Source organism: Rhyacophila brunnea, unplaced genomic scaffold, assembly GCF_057557595.1.
Source record: "Rhyacophila brunnea isolate RB1 unplaced genomic scaffold, BYU_Rbru_1.0 scaffold_15, whole genome shotgun sequence".
NCBI lineage: Eukaryota > Metazoa > Arthropoda > Insecta > Trichoptera > Rhyacophilidae > Rhyacophila > Rhyacophila brunnea.
Genome location: NW_028232806.1, coordinates 1,806,687 through 1,825,321, shown reverse-complemented (window position 1 = coordinate 1,825,321; position 18,635 = coordinate 1,806,687). Strand labels below are relative to the sequence as shown.

The 18,635-nt window shown below is 35.6% G+C and overlaps 1 protein-coding gene across 1 annotated transcript in view; it reads right to left on the bottom strand.

The window, feature by feature from the left end:
* The window catches only part of LOC147074766 (uncharacterized), a 61,346-nt gene that overhangs the window by 27,442 nt on the left and 15,269 nt on the right, over positions 1-18,635 (bottom strand). Inside the window, exon 3 of the mRNA XM_085943246.1 lies at positions 1,273-1,405. Within this exon, the coding sequence (XP_085799372.1) occupies positions 1,273-1,405 (133 nt within the window). The remainder of the gene's footprint in view (positions 1-1,272; positions 1,406-18,635) is intronic.

Below are 18,635 nucleotides of genomic sequence, written 5' to 3'. Positions count from 1 at the left end.
ACTAGATTTGTCCAACGATTGTCTCTTTTTCGATCTATGTGTCTAGCCCATCTCCATTTAAGGCTTTTAATAAACTCTATTACATCGCAAACCCATGTCTGCTTCCTTATCCATTCATTCCTCTTTTTGTCCTTTCGCGTTATGCCCAGCATGCACCTCTCCATACCACGTTGTGCTACTCTAAGTTTCTGGATCTCTCTTTTACTAAGGGTCCATGTTTCACATTTTTAAATATATCTATCTGAAACCATAGACTCGCAATATTGTCTATTGAAGCAAAGATGGCATTTATTTTAGATTTAGTGGTATATATTGTGTTAGTAATGTATCCATATAACACATTTATTAGATGTTGGCGTCGTGAAAGTATGATACAAAATACTGTACAAAAAATGTGGCGGCATTTTGGTACTGTCTAGGGACGGCATTTTGTCTCGGGACGTCACTGACTGTATGTACAAGTCTACCGATTTGTATATAGGTACGACTATTATAGAATAATATTATGATAGTAGTTAGGTATCACTGTTTCAATACGCATACGATTAATAATTCACACTGTATTCTTTTAGCACAAAACTACTTATAAGTAGAGTAGAACCTCGATATGACGGACAAAATATCCGGTCAAATGTGAAAACATCCTGTTAATGTTATGGTGCCTGTACACGTACATGGATTTACTGGCAGCAATAGTGCGTATTTTAAACTATCATGACGATAACGGTTTACACGTAAAAGTGTTGACTGTCTCTCCAATCTCATTCTTCAAGGACGCGTTGTTGTGATTATATGGTACTATTTGACAGGTAGTGAAAATCGGTCAATCTCAAAATGAGTATAGTTAATTTTTATTGGCCGGCAGGTTCACCACTATCGTTCTACTGCGCAGGCGGAGATATCGAACAAATCAACTGTCACGTGAACATTCAGAAGCTTCCGAACTTTTTTGATTCATGCATGCAATCTGGCAACTTGCATACATATTTACACGACGTGCATTTTCTTGTTATGGCCACGATAATACGCACTGTCAGCAGTAAATCCATGCACGTATAAATGGGGTATAAAATATGGGGCTAAAAGTAATCTCCTACCTACAATATTATATTTTATGTACCTATCGAGTTTTACAACATTGTACCTATACTGTACGAGAAATGACTTCAACTTATCAATATGCATAGATCAGGGGTACAGTGCATTTATGTAAAATTAAAAAAAAATACAATGACATAGAAATTTATTTTCGATTAATTTCGTAACATTTACCTGTATAAACTCTTCTGTAATATGGAGATTAGCTCGTTCAGCGCCATCTGGACCTTGTGAGCTGCTGCAGAAGGAGCTTCTTCCCCTTCCGAGAACTGTCTCCCGCTGTTAGATACTTCATGGTCTGCGTCAGCTACGGATAAAGGAAAACAAAGTATTAAAATAAGGTAAAGTACTCACTAACATTATTTTCTCGTAGGTACTAAATCGTGAATGAATACATTCACATTGATATTATAGTTTTATAGACTGCGGAAAACACTGAACAGAATAAATGATATAATATGTGCCATCATTTTCAATCAAGCAATCAGCTGAAAAATGGCAACCATCGCCAACAGAAGTTTGAACAGAATTTTCATGACGATAGTACCAGACCTCATATGGAATAAAGGAGTTCAAAACCTGAGGCAGTATAAATGGGAAGTAATGACATATTCACCATATTCTCTTACCATCATTTCCTCAGTCTATACAACCATATCGATGCGAGTTTAGTTCAGAAGATGATCTCCGAATAGAGCTTGATTTTATTCTTCGGCTTATGGAAGAAATCATAAAATTTATGTTTAATGATATTTTTGATAATTATTATTAATATATAAGTATATGATAATTATTATTAATAATAATGCAAAATATAATAGCATAAACTGTTTGTAACATTTCAAACATTCTTAAAATATCGCATTATTTAAAATTATATAGTCTATAGCAGGGTTTCCCAAACTTTTTCTGCAATGGAACACTTCGCAAACCCGGAAATTTTAACGAAACACTTAGTTTATTTTGTAGGTTATTTATTAGCGCAGCTAACCGTTCTGCCAATTTTGGCAACTGTCGTTAAACTGACAGAATTTGTCAGTCGATCAGTTAAAAACAATATACCCCATCTTCCATCTTTCATCAAAAGATGGTCTTCCGCCTGTACATCCCGAAGCGAGGCTAGGATCTTTGGCGGGCCCCCTACTTATCGCTAAGGTTAAAGGCAATGTGACGATCTACAGTTGCATATTTCAAATGGTGTTCGAGGTAAAATTAAAGGTATTTTTGGCGATTTTTTGTATTTTTAATACACCCACTTTTATGTTGATATGCACAATTATGGACATGTCAAATATCGATAATAATCAAAAATTATAAGTATGGCAAAACCACATATCATAAGGTAAATGTTAGTATGTTTGAAGCGAAATAGCGACATTTTTTTGCTATTAGTGCATGTTTGTGATGTGTGTTTATCTCACTTCAGGCTAGAGGTGTATCAGCCCCCCTTGTGGGAGCCATGACCTATCTAGATACTTGACGTCATAAGCATCAGTGGAGATTGATCATCACTCGCCTTTCAATATAAAGTAGATTCTTTAATTATTTTAGTTTTACTTATTTTACTTCTACTTAGTAGAAGATCTTTAAATGTGTTACAGTGTATAAAACCTTTCCAAATGGTCGCGGAACACCTATTCAGGTTCGGCGGAACACTGGTGTTCCGCGGAACATAGTTTGAGAAACCCTGGTCTATAGACACCTTTAGATATTATAACAAAAAATACCGGATGGCAGTACCACCTGTCAACATTCTTTTCGAAGCGTTCAATAATACTATGTTTTATATCGTGAGCAAAATAATATTCATAGCTAAAGAACGCGTTTATTTGAATACCACTATAGATTAGAAGGTAAATATCTATTTCGATTAAGCCAATGCATTTTACGGGAATTTTATTGGTATTGTCTTAATGTACTGATACAATGATTGGCGTAAAAATCGCATGAGTGAAATGCATAATATATGTGGCTAAGCGGTTAAATGCAGCGCGTGAGAGTGACGAAACGTGGGTGTTCTATTTATGCGATCGCGCAACAAAAACGCAAGCTCTTCCGAATAGAAATTTTTGTGTGTCAGAGAGTGACAGCTTATTGTTAGCTGTGTGTACATTTGGCTGACAGAGAGAGACGCGGGATGCAGCGTGGAAAACCCGGCAGAGAAAAGTGAGATGCGGTCCACTAATGGCAGGCATATATGTGTTATGTTTTTTTCCAAATATCAAATGGCGAATCGAGATAACCGCTGTGATTCCGGAACATTACACCAGAGAATTATTAATTGAGCATGGCTTCGCTGGCTGGCTTCGTTTCTTTGATTTTGTTACCCGTTCAACATATCCATGTCCTAAAAAGGTATACGGAAAGTCAAGTCGGTTCAACCAAATACTGGGCTTTTCAGACCGTCCGACCTGGTCACCACAAACTCCAATGATATTGAATTTAGCAAATTTGTCATACTGTCAACGTTTTTACTTCGATTGTTCGGTAGTTTTGCAATAGTTTTTGTTAAATACTACAATTTTTAATTTTACTTATATATCTACTTCACTCTCTCATGGTCACACTTCAAAGTCATGTTAATTCAGTTAAAATACACTTGAGTGCATGACATGCACCTTAGACTTTGGTAACTGCTCCTGAGACATTTACAGTCTGGTACTTCCCTAGGGTCCCTTGACACGCCTGATTAAGACCGGGTGTGGTTTGGTGGGACCAGTCCATCACAGTCCCACAAACTTATCTTTATCTGTAGAGCGGACAAAAATGGAATTAAAATGACGCCTTATTATATACGTCATTCTGCTGTCAGATTCTGTTCAGTTGCGAGTTTTGATTGGGTAGTTTTAGACTGTAGCTCCTTTATCAATTATCCAGATAAATGTATGGCACTGTAACTGACAGAGAGTGTATGTGTCTTTATGTCTATGCTATGCTGTATTGCTCTGCGTTACAGACAGACAGATAAATCAAGACAAATACTTATAAAAAAAAAATTGATTTCACTGAATAAGACCGTTTATTAATTATAGTTTGCTGCACCGTAGCACTTCCGTTTTGTGAAAGTATCAATTAAATAAATTGCAGTTTAAAAGTAAATTGAAACATCATTATTTATTTCATGTTTTTTCAAGCAAAGCACATCGGATTCATTTTACCTTCATTAATAATATATTCAGGTCAACTCACTTAGTACTGGAATCCATTAATCAATATTATTATAAATTTACTCTTGCTACTGAAATATTATAAGAAGCCAAAATAAAGGTCAGTCGAAAGTTTCAATGATGATTTCAAAGTTAATGTTGTATTATTTTGTTACGTCAGCTGTTTGCACTTGTTTTTTTCTAATGTTTATACATTACCAGTATGGCTTGTTACTTTCACATTTTAGGTATAACACATGTTATAATGTCTAATACATTTCAAAGTAATAATGATGGATAGGTATACGCATTAGTTTTTGTGATTATCAGTGAAAGTGGCATTGAATATTGGGACCACTTGTAAATTTATTAACAGGAAGGTTTTTTGTTGTATAAAATGATGATTCGATGAATCAAATACCTACATACCGAAAGTGATTTAAAAAAAATCGTAGCTCTTTTAATCATTGATCTACATATAGGTGTGGGGTTCATCACCGTGGGAGTGATGGTGTGGTGGATGAGGAAGTCGTCAGAAGGAGAGATGAGAAGTCGAGATTTAGTAGTTACTCCGATGGATGGTGGAGCGAGATTTATTTGCAGCGTAAACAGTCGGTACAAGAGTATGTTACAGTAGTTATGGTACAATACTTATGATACCGTTCCGAGGTCCGAATCTCGGTACAATGAGATGTTGTGCGGAGCGATACAGAGACTGAGATACTAACAGACCGGGAGCTTATATTCGAGTGACATGTCCAATGAATTATGATCCGCTATTTATTGACGTACTCACAATCAAAATATTATCTTGAAAAGAATATTTAGGAAATAATTAATATAATTGAGTCAGGTACTATATTATTATGGAGTTTGCGTTATCGGATATAGTTGACTTTGTGGAAAAATGGATATCGCGGAAATGATCTGCAGTAAGCTATTTACTGAGTATACAATAATTGGACACTTCGGGAAATGGATATTATTAGAGAATTTGTAATTTCGGTAATATATTTAATATCGCCGATCAATATGCTGACACGGTTTGAGTTGTTTATCGCGATATAGGTATGAATTTTGATTATATGCTTATGCTTGTATATTCTTTTTGACACTATATCAGGCCATGAGGCACAGAAACAATACTTGCAGTCACAACAATCACAAGCACCCAGCCTTTGAGAAAATCACGTAAATATATTGTGAGTTGTGACCTCACCAGGAATTGAGCCCGGAGCGTTCAGATGAAAGGCCAGTGGCTTACACACTGGGGTTACGTCATGAAAATTGTAAGTAAAAATTTCACCATAGCACAGTTCGCTGTGATATTTTTATAGAAAAGAGATGACCATAATATACTATACGGTCTCCAATTTTATTGGATTCAATGTGAACATTAATTCAATTTTTATGGCTGATTTTAGCAAAATTCATGAATTCAAGTATGAAATCCTAACCTAACCTAACAAAATATAATCCAGTATATCGGCTATTTAAAAAAATGTTTGCCGCTGGCTTCCTGTTAACCGACAAGAACCGTGTTTTATTTACAAGAAATGAAAATATAATTAATATTAAATTCTACAGGTTTTTAAAAGGTTTGTCGATAGCTATTTCGGTTGTAACACCATTATCAAGACTATTCAGATAGGCCGGTTGCCTTTGCTTAAATACTATACGTGTATAGATAGAAACAGAATACATTTTCTTATTCGTTCCAGCAATATTATGAATTTGTACACTTATTATTAATTGTAATATTATTAATACTTTGAAAACCCTAAGTGGGTTTTTTAAATGGATATCAAAATTTACAAAATTTATCAAAATTACAGTGTTCAAGTGCTTTGGTTATTTATTGACATTATTAATCAATTAAAATATTATTAGTACAATTGTCTTATTCGTGTGTTTAAATTATATTTAATAGTGGCGTCGTGTTTTATTTATTTAGACATGATTTTTATCTCAGTATTATACGACCCAAAGAGGTTGGACGGTCTTTAATATACGAGCATATTTCCAATACAACAAACATTTCACGGTGAAGTGTCATACGGCGAACTGCATACTTACAAATTTCCGAACACGTCAAGACCTATGATAACTATTTTGACTTTGATTTCAAACTTTCTTTTATTTACATGTAAATCTAACGCTAAAATTTTACATTATCTATTGATAGCCCAGTTTCCTCTCAACTCATCCGGATATCTTAATTCAGCACTGTCTTATATTAATAATCAGCGTGATAATGCGATTATTAAGTCGATCTTATAACATTTAAACTTTACACCAAACTGTTTCCGTTGACGATAAACTTTCTCTTACTACTTGAATCTTGATTATTAATATACATATATTATGTACATGATGATACTGTACTGATTGCTGATAGTTTAAAGAGTTTACATCAACTGGTAGAAAATGTTAATGAGGTCAGTAATTCTTATGGTTTAAAAATGAACCTCAAGAAAACAAAACTATTACTAGTATCAAAAACAGCGACACCAGACACCAACACAAATTTTGTCATTAACAGCGAACCAATCGAACGTGTGACCCATTATAAATATTTAGGTACATGGGTCAATGAGAAATGGGACCAGTCTCAGGAAATAAAAACTAGAATTGAGATCGCAAGGAGCGCCTTTCTCAAAATGAGATGCCTCTTTAGCAACCGAGATTTTAACCTAGGTCTGAGACTGTGTATGGTACGATGTTATGTGCTCTCAATTCTTTACTATGGTATGGAAGTATGGACGCTAAACCAAGAGATGTCACGGAGACTTGAAGCTTTCGAGATGTGGCTGTATAGACGCATCCTCAAAAATCCTTGGACTGACCTGGTGACAAATGTTGAAGTTCTCAACCGAATGGGGAAGGACCGAGAAGTTCTACGTAGTATCAAAACCAGGAAACTACAATACCTCGGCCACATTATGAGAGGACAAAAATACAGCATTCCCCAACTTGTCATTCAAGGAAAGATCAATGGGAAGCGTAGCAGAGGACGGCGCCGCATTTCGTGGCTTAAGAACTTCCGTGATTGGTACGAGTGCAGCTCCACCGAACTGTTCTGGGTAGCAGACGACAGAGATAAGATCGCCTTGATGGTGGCCGACCTCCGCTAGGGGATGGCACAATAAGAAGAAGTACATTTTGTACATAGAAAAGCAGATAGCACTAACAATAATTATGATAATATACTGCTTAGTTCGAAGCAGGCTTCAGAGTGGGTCGTTTGTTTAGTTCCTTATCAGTTCAAGTATAGCTTAACCGAATGTGATAATAACGTACGCGTTTCAAAGTCTTCTTCTCCTTCTTCGGCCATATCCGCCTCTTAGTTGGATCATATGGACACCACGCGGCGCCTCCAAGAATCCTTGTCGCTCGCCAATCTTCTTGCTTCGTTTCAGGTCAAACCAACATCCCGTAGCTCCGCTGTATACTTTATATAGATAGTATTTAGAACAGGACTTGAAGAACAGGCAAGCCAGGTTGAGGTTCTCTTCTGGGATCCGCAGCATGTGGCTGAGCCAGGTCCAACGTCGCCGCTTCACTGTCAGCGTGATGAGAGGGTGCTTGGTGCATTCTCTTATATCCTCGTTGCCCTTAAAGGCATACCCACTACACACCCAGTATCCGTCACAAACATCTGTTTTCGAAGATCATTATACGGTTGCTCTGAGCCTTCGTAAGGTGCCATGATTCGCTACAATAAAACAGCACCGTCAGAATGCAATCGTCGAATAGGCGGCATTTGGTTTTGACCGAGTACAATCATGAGTACCAGACATTCCGCATCGAGTTGAATGTTGCTCCAGCCATTCCCATTCGGATAGCGAGCTCTTTCTGCAAAATTCCATCTACCATGTATTTGAAGCTGGCGACGCTCTCGATGTTATGTCCGTCGCTAATCAGAGGGACATCTGGATCAGGACAGGTGCTATTACACAAGACGTTTGTTTTCTTCGCGTTGATTTTCAAACCAACGCGAGATGGCAAAGTACAGACTGGATATTTAAAAAAATGGAACAGGTGGAAAAAATGAGTGTACTTAGATCCAATCGTTCTCTATCAGACAAAAATAAAATTGAATCAGTTTATTTCTTCATTCTGCATATCTGTCTACTTTTTATTCCCGTATTTCACGCAGATTAAATAGCGGGCTATCGCTAGTTTTTAATAAAATACTAATGCATTGTTTACATTTAATCTCATTAACAAATTCTTCATACGTTCTGTGTGAAATGTAACACGCAAACTTTCTAAAGAACCGCTGGTCTAATAAAAATGGCGTCCGCCGAACCAATCAACTGATTAATATTTATTTCTTTTTAACAATATAACAATCGATTCAGACATACCAACATGAACGTTTTAGACTTCAATATGATATTGGAAAGGTGAAAATCATATAGCGCCAGTCTGTTTACTAACATACCTACTTATGAAATAATAATATGTAAATGCATGCTTATTTTTTTAAATTTGATTAGTATGTAGCTGTTTATAAAGTAAGCTTAGGGTCATAAACAATGTCTTTATTCTGAAGGCAGTGAGATGATTTGACGTAGGTAGGTAGGCCCACACTATTGCTGCCAGTAAATCCATGCACGTGTACAAGCGCTAATATGCTTCACGCGCTAGGTAAAATAAATAATTTCAAATGTCGTAACATAAATTGTTAATGTATTGCCTCCTTCTATTACATTCCAAATTGTTTGATACATATTTTCTTTCCTTTATTATGTCCGATCCTAATATGATCATATGGGCCTCCAAAGAGTGGAAGTTTGTAGTAACAGATTTTGTTTTTACGAGAAATGGATGTTAGCCATTTGCTCAACCTATTAGGTCCATACTCTGACTCATACACAAATTGAAAAACAATATGTGTACTTGCCAGACCCAGAGTTCGAATCTGGGACCCACGACGCTTATTATTATTTGATACATACTTTATGTTGAATGAGTGACGTTTGCTTTTAATAATAATAATAATAAGAATAATAAAAAATAGATATTTATTCAGTATTGAAGAGTCGCAGGTGACTTGGCTACCACAAGAGAGGGTTGCGACCAGTTGTTCATGTTATATGACGCCGAGTGGCGCCAGATCAATAATTCAAGGGGATTTATTTAAATATATAGAAAATCGCTAAAATACACGGAATCCCATTTGGGGATAGTGTAGAACATCACACTAGCATTAACCTTGGCAATAGGTAAGGAGGCCCGCCAAACATCCTGACCGTAGGGGCCCGCTTGAGGATCTGGGTGCCATGTAGAGTCTTATCAGTTTCCTCCTTGTGAGGCCCACGATGTAGGTAGTTCTGTATGGGTCCTGGAATCTGACGTGAATCAAGGAAAAGCTATTTGCTCAAAGATGGAAACAAGCTATGAAAACTGAACTTGAAAACGCATATAAACAATTTAACGTGCATATTTGGCTGATATCTGTGTGTACCTATGTGAATCAGTGACGAAGAGCAGAGGTAGGCTGTTAAGATCCGCCATAAATAGTTCACACTAAACTTTCTCAGTCGTACGTATTTGTTTTAATTGAAATAAGACTACACTTTACAGATAATGTTGGCTAGTTTTTAAAATTCAATTAAATCCTGCGAAAACCATGTCATAATAAATAATAGCCAAAAAATACCCGTCATCTTAAATTATGCAATTAAATTATACATAACTTTGAACATTTTTTAGATAGAATAATATTTTGTATCTATTATAATTTAGTTTAGGCAGGGCATAATGAATTTAAAAAAATGAACCAACAATATGTGTAATATGTATTCGTAGTCCAACGAAAACAAATAAGTATGAATGAAAAACTGTGCACAATTTTATCGTATCGCCCAAAATATACAAACACTATTATGGTTTGGTTTACCAATGCCATCTGTAAATAATGTTAGTCATAGTTCAATAAGTGTGCACTATTTAAGGCGGATCTTAACAGCCTACCTCTACCCTTCGATACTGATGTGAATACTTTGAACAAATAATTTGGAGATATTTCTGCCAGATAAAAGATTTCGGCTTTTCTATCAAAGATTTATAATGTATACTTGTTGTATTTAAAATAGAACGATAGCATACAAAAACGATAAAACATTCTATAGTATAATATCTGATTATTGAAACTGTAAAATCAAGCAAAGTCCTAAATACCAAGGGGCAAAGATGCACTTGCATAAGTGGGACATGTGAATGAATAAATATTATTATATTTTGTTACTGGTTTTAGCATGTAAATAAGTAGGTAAGTACTAATTCTCTCTGTACTTTACCTTTAGTCTATGTGTAGTCGTATCATACATTAAGATCCGATTGAATCAAACCCGACTCGGCAATCGAAATCATCAGTTTCATCGGTCAATTTTTAGAGCTATAGTGTTTCTAGCTTTAATTAGAACTTTACAGTTTACTAAGTAAATTATGACGATATTTCGTTATACATAAGCGGGATTCATTGTGCTGGTAATTATCGTGTACCCCGGCTAAAAATGTTTCAGTTTTAACATACTTTAATTATTGTTGAAATTGTCGATTTGAAGCTACATAATAACTACTTGTATATCACTGTTTTAATAATGTTACTTATTTTTCCTATTTGTCTTATTTTATTGTATTCCCGTCTTGAACTTGTAATGATTTAACTATCATTAAGGGCGGACGTGCTCGGCGTGGGTCAAAATGGAGCTTTTATTCTATTTTCAAAGCATGATCCTGGACATTCCATAAACGTTGTAGATAATCTATTTACATAATTTTGAAGCCTTATTATCCTTTATATTTATTTTAAACATTTGATGACTGCATAAATTATTTTTATTACATAAAATAGTATTCTTTTAAACCTCTCGCTCTAATGTTTTAGAATATAGTCATATTTCAGTACATAAATGTGCAGTGGTGTTAAGATATTTTACATTTATTAATTTTTAAACGCATTACCGTTTAAAAAAAAAGATTTTTTTTCGGTTAGGTACATGCTCAAACACGCGCGTTAACATGTTCTTACTCCCTACTTCAGTTTTAGTTTGTCAATAAATACATTTTAACATGTATAACTTGAAAACACATCAGATATACCTATACCCACTACAAAAAATCATAATTGAAAAAAATACGATGCTCGACAGGATTTTAACCCGTAAAACCACTGGTATCGCGCCAATCTGTGCATTAACCAATTCTGCTACGAGCCTCCTATCTAATTACAACAATTCACCAACAACACAACTAGTAGGTCATACATAGAATGCTTATCAAATTGCCCTATTGTTGACTAGCGGTTTTTGTGTATTAAATCAAGGAATATTAATTACCCTATTTACTAACCGACGCCCAGCTCTCGCCAAATATTTTAGTTATAACGTCAATTAAAGGTGAAAGTTATTAATATTCCTTGATTTAATACACAAAAACCGATAGTCCATAATAGCGCAATTTGATAAGCATTTCATGTATGACATGGTAGTTTAAATTGTCGTAATTAAATAGGAGGCTCGTAACATAATTGGTTAATGCACAGTTGGCGCGATACCAGTGGTTATACGAGTTATAGAGCATCGTATTTTTTCAAATATGATGTTTTCTTGTGCGTGTGTTCTAGGTGTTTTCAAGTTATGTATGTTCAAAATATAAAATGTTACATTCTCAAAAACGTGTGAATTATTCGTTGAATAAAAAAAGAGTTAATTAAAAATAAATTTTAATTTGAAAGTGCGGATCTTAAGGTGTAATACAACAGGTATAATATTATGTACAATATTGTCTTGTAAGTGCTTCCATCTCTTTGAATGATTCTGTTGAATAAAATAACATGACGATGGTTTAGCTATCTTGATGGCACACTGACTTTGAAACACTTAGGTATTTAGTATTTGAAAAGTTTCAGTATGTACGACAATGGAATTTTATATCAGATAGTAAGTCATTGACGACGCATATTGTTCGATTGATTGCTTGTAAATTTAAAACTGCCACACTATTGGTTATGATAGAAAATACTCAGGTATTGAACTAAGAAATAATATAACAATTAAAACAGTAATTCTCATCAGGGCTTCTTGTGAGCTTCTTCCAGAGGTTTTGTGTGAATTTGAAAAGGCTAGAGAAATCATTATGGCAATAAAAAAAAGTTATAATGGATTTAGGTTTTGTACTATTCCATTTGACATTTTAAGTCCCGCATACTATCTCGCCGAACTAAAAGCACTCTTTACAAGACACTTGTAAAGCCAGTGCTCACCTACGCATCGGAAACCTGGACATTAACTCTGCGAAATGAACGAGTCCTGAATATCTTTGAAAGAGAAATTCTCCGCCGTATATATGGACCGATCAGGGAAGGCACTAATTGGAGGAGAAGATACAATGCTGAGCTCTACGGGCTGTACGAAGATTGCAACGCAGTTCAATCAATTAAGATTGGGAGACTGCGATGGCTAGGTCATGTGCATCGTATGAATGACAATGCACCGGCAAAGAGAGTGATGTCCATTAATCCAATAGGACGTAGAAGAAGAGGCAGGCCAAAGATTCGTTGGTTGGCTGGAGTTGCTAGTGACTGCCGTGTTCTGGGGGTATCGAATTAGAAAGCGGCCACACTGGATAGGGAAAGGTGGAGGGAGCTGTTAGAAGAGGCCAGGACCCTTACCGGGTTGTCGCGCCCCTGATAATGATGATGACTATTCCATTTGAGTAGTTTTTTTGCGACTCTGGTTTCGCCTTTCGGCATCTTCAGGCACTGTGTATACTCACCAAAAGGCAAACACATATTTACAACTAACACTATTAACTCTAACTTATATAACAAATCAATATAATAAAGTAGGTAAAAACTTATCACTTACCAATTAAGTCAAGGATGCAATAAAAATATAACAAACAAATTATGAATAGTTGAAGTGTTTGGAAAAAAACCCCCATACCTTATCAATAATAATACACTCGATTAGCGTATAATAAATCGTCAAAATAATCGATCATTAGTAATTATAATTAGTAATTATTTATGATTACTTTTGTATTTTTTATTATATAACTACTTGACTTAATAGGTAGGTGACAAGTGTTTACCTACTTTATCATTTGATTTGTTATATACGTTAGAGGTAATAGTGTTCGTTGTCAGTGTGTGTTTGCCTTTTGGTGAGTGTACACAGTGCATGAAGATGCCGAAAGTCGAAACTTGGGTCCATTGACTCCATTCTTCATGTCTCTTACTCCAGCATTTTTTAGGGGATAAACCTGATGTGCTTGAATATAAGTTTCGAAGCCCTCAGGCAATTATAGTAAATTATTAAATTAAAACTTTATTAATTTCAAGCAAATAATCCTGCACACATGTATAATTTAATATAATTTATATCTACCATAACTTTTCAAAATAGAATTCTACCAAATAAATGCTAACTAAATTATTGAAAAACTTAGCAATCAGTAGCGAAGGGTGGAGGTAGGCTGTTAAGTCTGTAAACTGTGCCAATTTACATGCAACCAGGTAGGTCATGCCTTCCACATCCTCAATACATATCGCTAAGGTTAAGGGCACTCCTTTAGAGGAAGTCAGCAGCAAAATTTTTTTGAAAATAGCCGATATATTGGATTATTTGTTAGGTTAGGTTAGGTTAGGTTAGGTTTTCATTCTTGAATTCATGAATTTATCCAAAATCAGATATGAAAATTGAATTAATGCTCATATTGAATCTAATAAAATTGGAGACCGTATAGTGTACGATCGTCTCTTTCTGATAAGAAACTGTGCCACGGTGAAATGTTTTACGTACAATTTACATGTAACCATTTATAGTTACCCTCCTTATTTTCAAATTCACTTTATTTTATAAAAAAAAACTCGCCGAATAACTATACAATATTGTACTTCCGTGCTATATAGTGCTTAAATATATTATGCATTTAAATTTGAATAATCTGTAAATTTTGCAAATTATCAAGCAAGCAAGTTTGCCTACTTGTCGCCAGCTGTAGAAAACCGGGTCAATCACAGGCATGCCCAAAACTTGAAGTTGCCTGCGACATATTTGACCTACAATCATCCACCAAACCTGCCCGTCTACACACACGTCCATTCAATATAATATATACGTCATATATTGTTTATAGTTCATTAACATATCCGTGTTTTATAAGAAAGTTATATTCCAAATCGGTACCGATCGCGGCCCGTAAATTATACTAACCAACTTATTAATTTATTTTATTGAATTTACTATTTTTGATCGTGAAATCGATACGTAGAAATTTTTAAGCTGCTTTCAATTGTTAATAAATGCATGCATTAACATGTTAATAGTTATTGTATGCAATATTTTGACGATTTATAAACGGCAATTTATGAAACTTTTACTACTATTTTTTATTAGAAAATTTTAAACATTAATTTATTCTCATAATCCGAAAAAAAAGAAACTTTAATGGTATTTTTTTAAAACTAACCATCAAATAATATATTAATAATTTGAGTTTTAATATTAATATTAATATTAATACAATCGACCTAATATTAAAACTATCGACCGAAGATACTCGATGGAATTTAAATTTAAATTATAATTTCTAAATATGTTTATCGAGTGTATTATTATTAATAATACTGGGGTTATTTTACTAACACTTCAACTATTCATTATTATTTGTTTGTGATCCTTGACTTGATAGGTAGGTAATGGAGTTTTTACCTACTTTATTGTATTAATTTATTATATAAGTTAGAGTTAAGAGTGTTCTTTGTCAGTGTGTGTTTGCCTTTGGTGAGTACACACAGCGCCTGAAGATGCCGAAAGGTGAAAACCGGGTCGCAAAAAAACGACTCAAATGGAATAGTACAAAACTTAAATCCATTAGAATTGATTATATTTAATTTTTAAAGGTATTTCTGTATGTTCCTTTTTATAATTACTATTTTCTCTGTATTTCGGGCTAATTGCATTGTCGATTCTTAAGAGATAGTGACGTTATAGCAAAAATCGTCAAAGTCTTGATTTATGATAGCTGGCTTTCTCATTTCTATCGTATTTTTCTGTTCTGCAGTAGTAAACCCTTTAGGCATATGAATTCCAACGCCGCGCGAAGTGTGTCAATCACATCGTCATAACACTCATAACACCAATACGTAACATATTTAATGAGAATTGCAGGGTTTATTTTTATAATACCTAAACATTTTATGAATCTATTGATTCTAAAATTATAAAATGTTAACCCAAAGCTTATAGTTTTTGCCAGATGCGGGCGATACGATAATAATGTGAATTTTTATGTGTGTTTTATATTTTATTTCATATGTGCATGTGCTAAATTGCTTCGGGTGTTGATATATTCCACTTGCGTGAGGTGAGTTTAGGTGGATGCTATTTTATAAATTCGTTAAATAGGGCGTCCTTAGCAAACTCGGTGTACTTCTTTGTACTTCTATAGTTGTATAATTATATTTTCACTGCTTTTGTATAAGAATTTATATTATGTTTACTTTTTATATTTTCATTTTTATCGTTTTTATTTTCACCATAATAATGTTTCATGTCATGTTGTGAACGTCTTACGTGTGAACTTATAATTTGTAATTTCCACAATATGTTGAAAAAATGAAATTGAATTGAAATTTATAAATAAATAAATAATTATTTAAATTCGCGATGCGAAATGGCTTGCAGCTAATTTGAAGGTTGGCGAAAGATTTTTGGTGAAGCTCTAGTAGAGAATTTATTCATAAACGTTATTTTTTATTGTTATTCATTTAGAGGATGAAAGTTTAGAACATAACCATGCGTTGATGTCTTTTGGGTTAATATTATGACGTAGAACCTGACGTAGAAGTCGCTTGCTTCATCGATAAATAATTATTGATCTGACTTAACAAAACAATACTAATTACATTCTTCTATCTATATCTAGGCATACAACATGTCAAAATGAAAATAATTCTGACAGTTAAGTCAAACAAAAGAACATCACATCAAAAAGGAAAAGGAAATTAAAGAAACTGGTTGGTCCATTTATATTCGCATTCCATCCTTATTTCCCACATACCACGAATACAGTGTAATTGTCACCAGACCAAGGGACCGGCAGTCACTGTGATGCAAATAACATTCAGATACATCTACATAGCGGACGTGAGCGGGCCTCTAATAGCTTTCCGTCGCTCAGTGATTGACTCAATAAGACAGACTGATTCAGAAGTATTTCGTCAGCTTGATATAGTGGAACCGTCGGATACTTCTGGAAACCTGGCAAGCCGTGATCCCGGCTATCATCCTCCATACAACCTGCCATCATCATTATCATCCATAAACTGTGTATCATCAAGTGCCGCGCACCGGGTGCCCTAAAACAAGCAATACCGCGTGACAGTGAACCAGACCACGGAGTCACCATCATAAATCACCATAAAGGTCTGGTGTATAAAACGCCCACCTCCGTACCCGTTATGTATGTATATGCAGCCACGTCATACGCGGTCGCCTAACATAACCTTTACGTGTGCCAGATCAAAGAATTTAAGCCCTCATTTTGTCCCGAGCAGAGCCTCACGGGACTGGTGATGCAAACTTGCACCGAAGTGCGAATGGATGATGTTAATTTATATGACAACTATCAGAGTGACTTTAATTTGAAGAGTCGCAAGGGGAGTCGAGAGTGTCCCGCTTCCCGTACGCTCTGGCGAATTTAGTAAAAGCCTCGGTTGCCACCATGTCCGCGTGTCCTATTGGGCCCGAATGGGGTCGCACCCGGGCAAACAACTCCGCTCGTTCGGGGCCCATAAGTGGACAGTCGCACAGGACGTTCTCTGCGTCCTGCTGGTCGTGTCCACATGAGCAACCCGACCCATGTCTTGCCAAACCAAACCCCTGCAGTTTGGCCGCAAAATTTCCATGGCCAGTCATGAATTGACTGGTCCAGTGGGTCGGCACCAGTCTCCTCGTCATGTGTCTTACCGAGACATCTGGAAAGTATAGAAAAGTCTGGCGGCCCTTAGGGGAGGCCACCCATCTCGCCTGCCATGCCGCATATGCGGAGCATAAAGGTCTATGTCTGGCATTCTGTTAAATCGCCCCTACCCCTAGATCCGCATACCTCATCATTCTTCAAATTATACAGTCCACTGCGAAAAGCGCCACCACTAACATATTTTGACTTGTAGTTGTAAGTATACTATAATAATACAGATATATGTACAACACATCGAATCATTTTTTCTACCTCACGACGTCAAGGGGTTTATGGATTGACGGATAATATCGAGAGGTTAATTAAAATAAATAAAAGTTATCATTAAAAATAAAGTAGTTACGTTTTATAAAACGGAAACGGAACCACTTTCAATTTAATTCAAAGTTCATTTTTTGTTCATTTTTGTGACATAAAGTGCATAATACTATTGCTTCTCGATCGCGGTTTAAATAATGATATTTAAAAAAACATAGTCGATAATATCGATAAACGGTGACACAATTTTATTGGGTTGAGTGAATCTAAAATGAAAATAAAGAAGAAAATTGTATTCAGATAGCGAGAAAATATAATGTGACGTGTTCTATAACTTAATTGATATTTTGTGTAACATTTTATCATGACATTGACAATGTCTAGGTTTAAAAAAGATAACAAAACTATTACTAGTATCAAAAACAGCGACACCAGACACCAACACAAATTTTGTCATTAACAGCGAACCAATCGAACGTGTGATCCATTATAAATATTTAGGTACATGGGTCAATGACAAATCGGACCAGTCTCAGGAAATAAAAACAAGAATTGAGATCGCAAGGAGCGCCTTTCTCAAAATGAGACGCCTCCTTAGCAATCGAGATCTTAACCTAGGTCTGAGACTGCGTATGGTACGTTGTTATGTGCTCTCAATTCTTTTCTATGGTATGGAAATATGGACGCTAAACCAAGAGATGTCACGGAGACTTGAAGCTTTCGAGATGTGGCTGTATAGACGCATCCTCAAAATTCCTTGGACTGACCGGGTGACAAATGTTGAAGTTCTCAATCGAATCGGGAAGGACCGAGAAGTTCTACGTGGTATCAAAACCAGGAAACTACAATACCTCGGCCACATTATGAGAGGACAAAAATACAGCATTCCCCAACTTGTCATTCAAGGAAAGATCAATGGGAAGCGTAGCAGAGGACAGCGCCGCATTTCGCGGCTTAAGAACCTCCGTGATTGGTACGAGTGCAGCTCCACCGAACTGTTCCGGGTAGCAGACGACACAAATAAGATCGCCTTGACGGTGGCCGACCTCCGCTAGGGGATGGCACAATAAGAAGAAGATAATGTCTAAAAAATAAATGATTACCTAACCGATATTTTACTTAATACATGGTGAG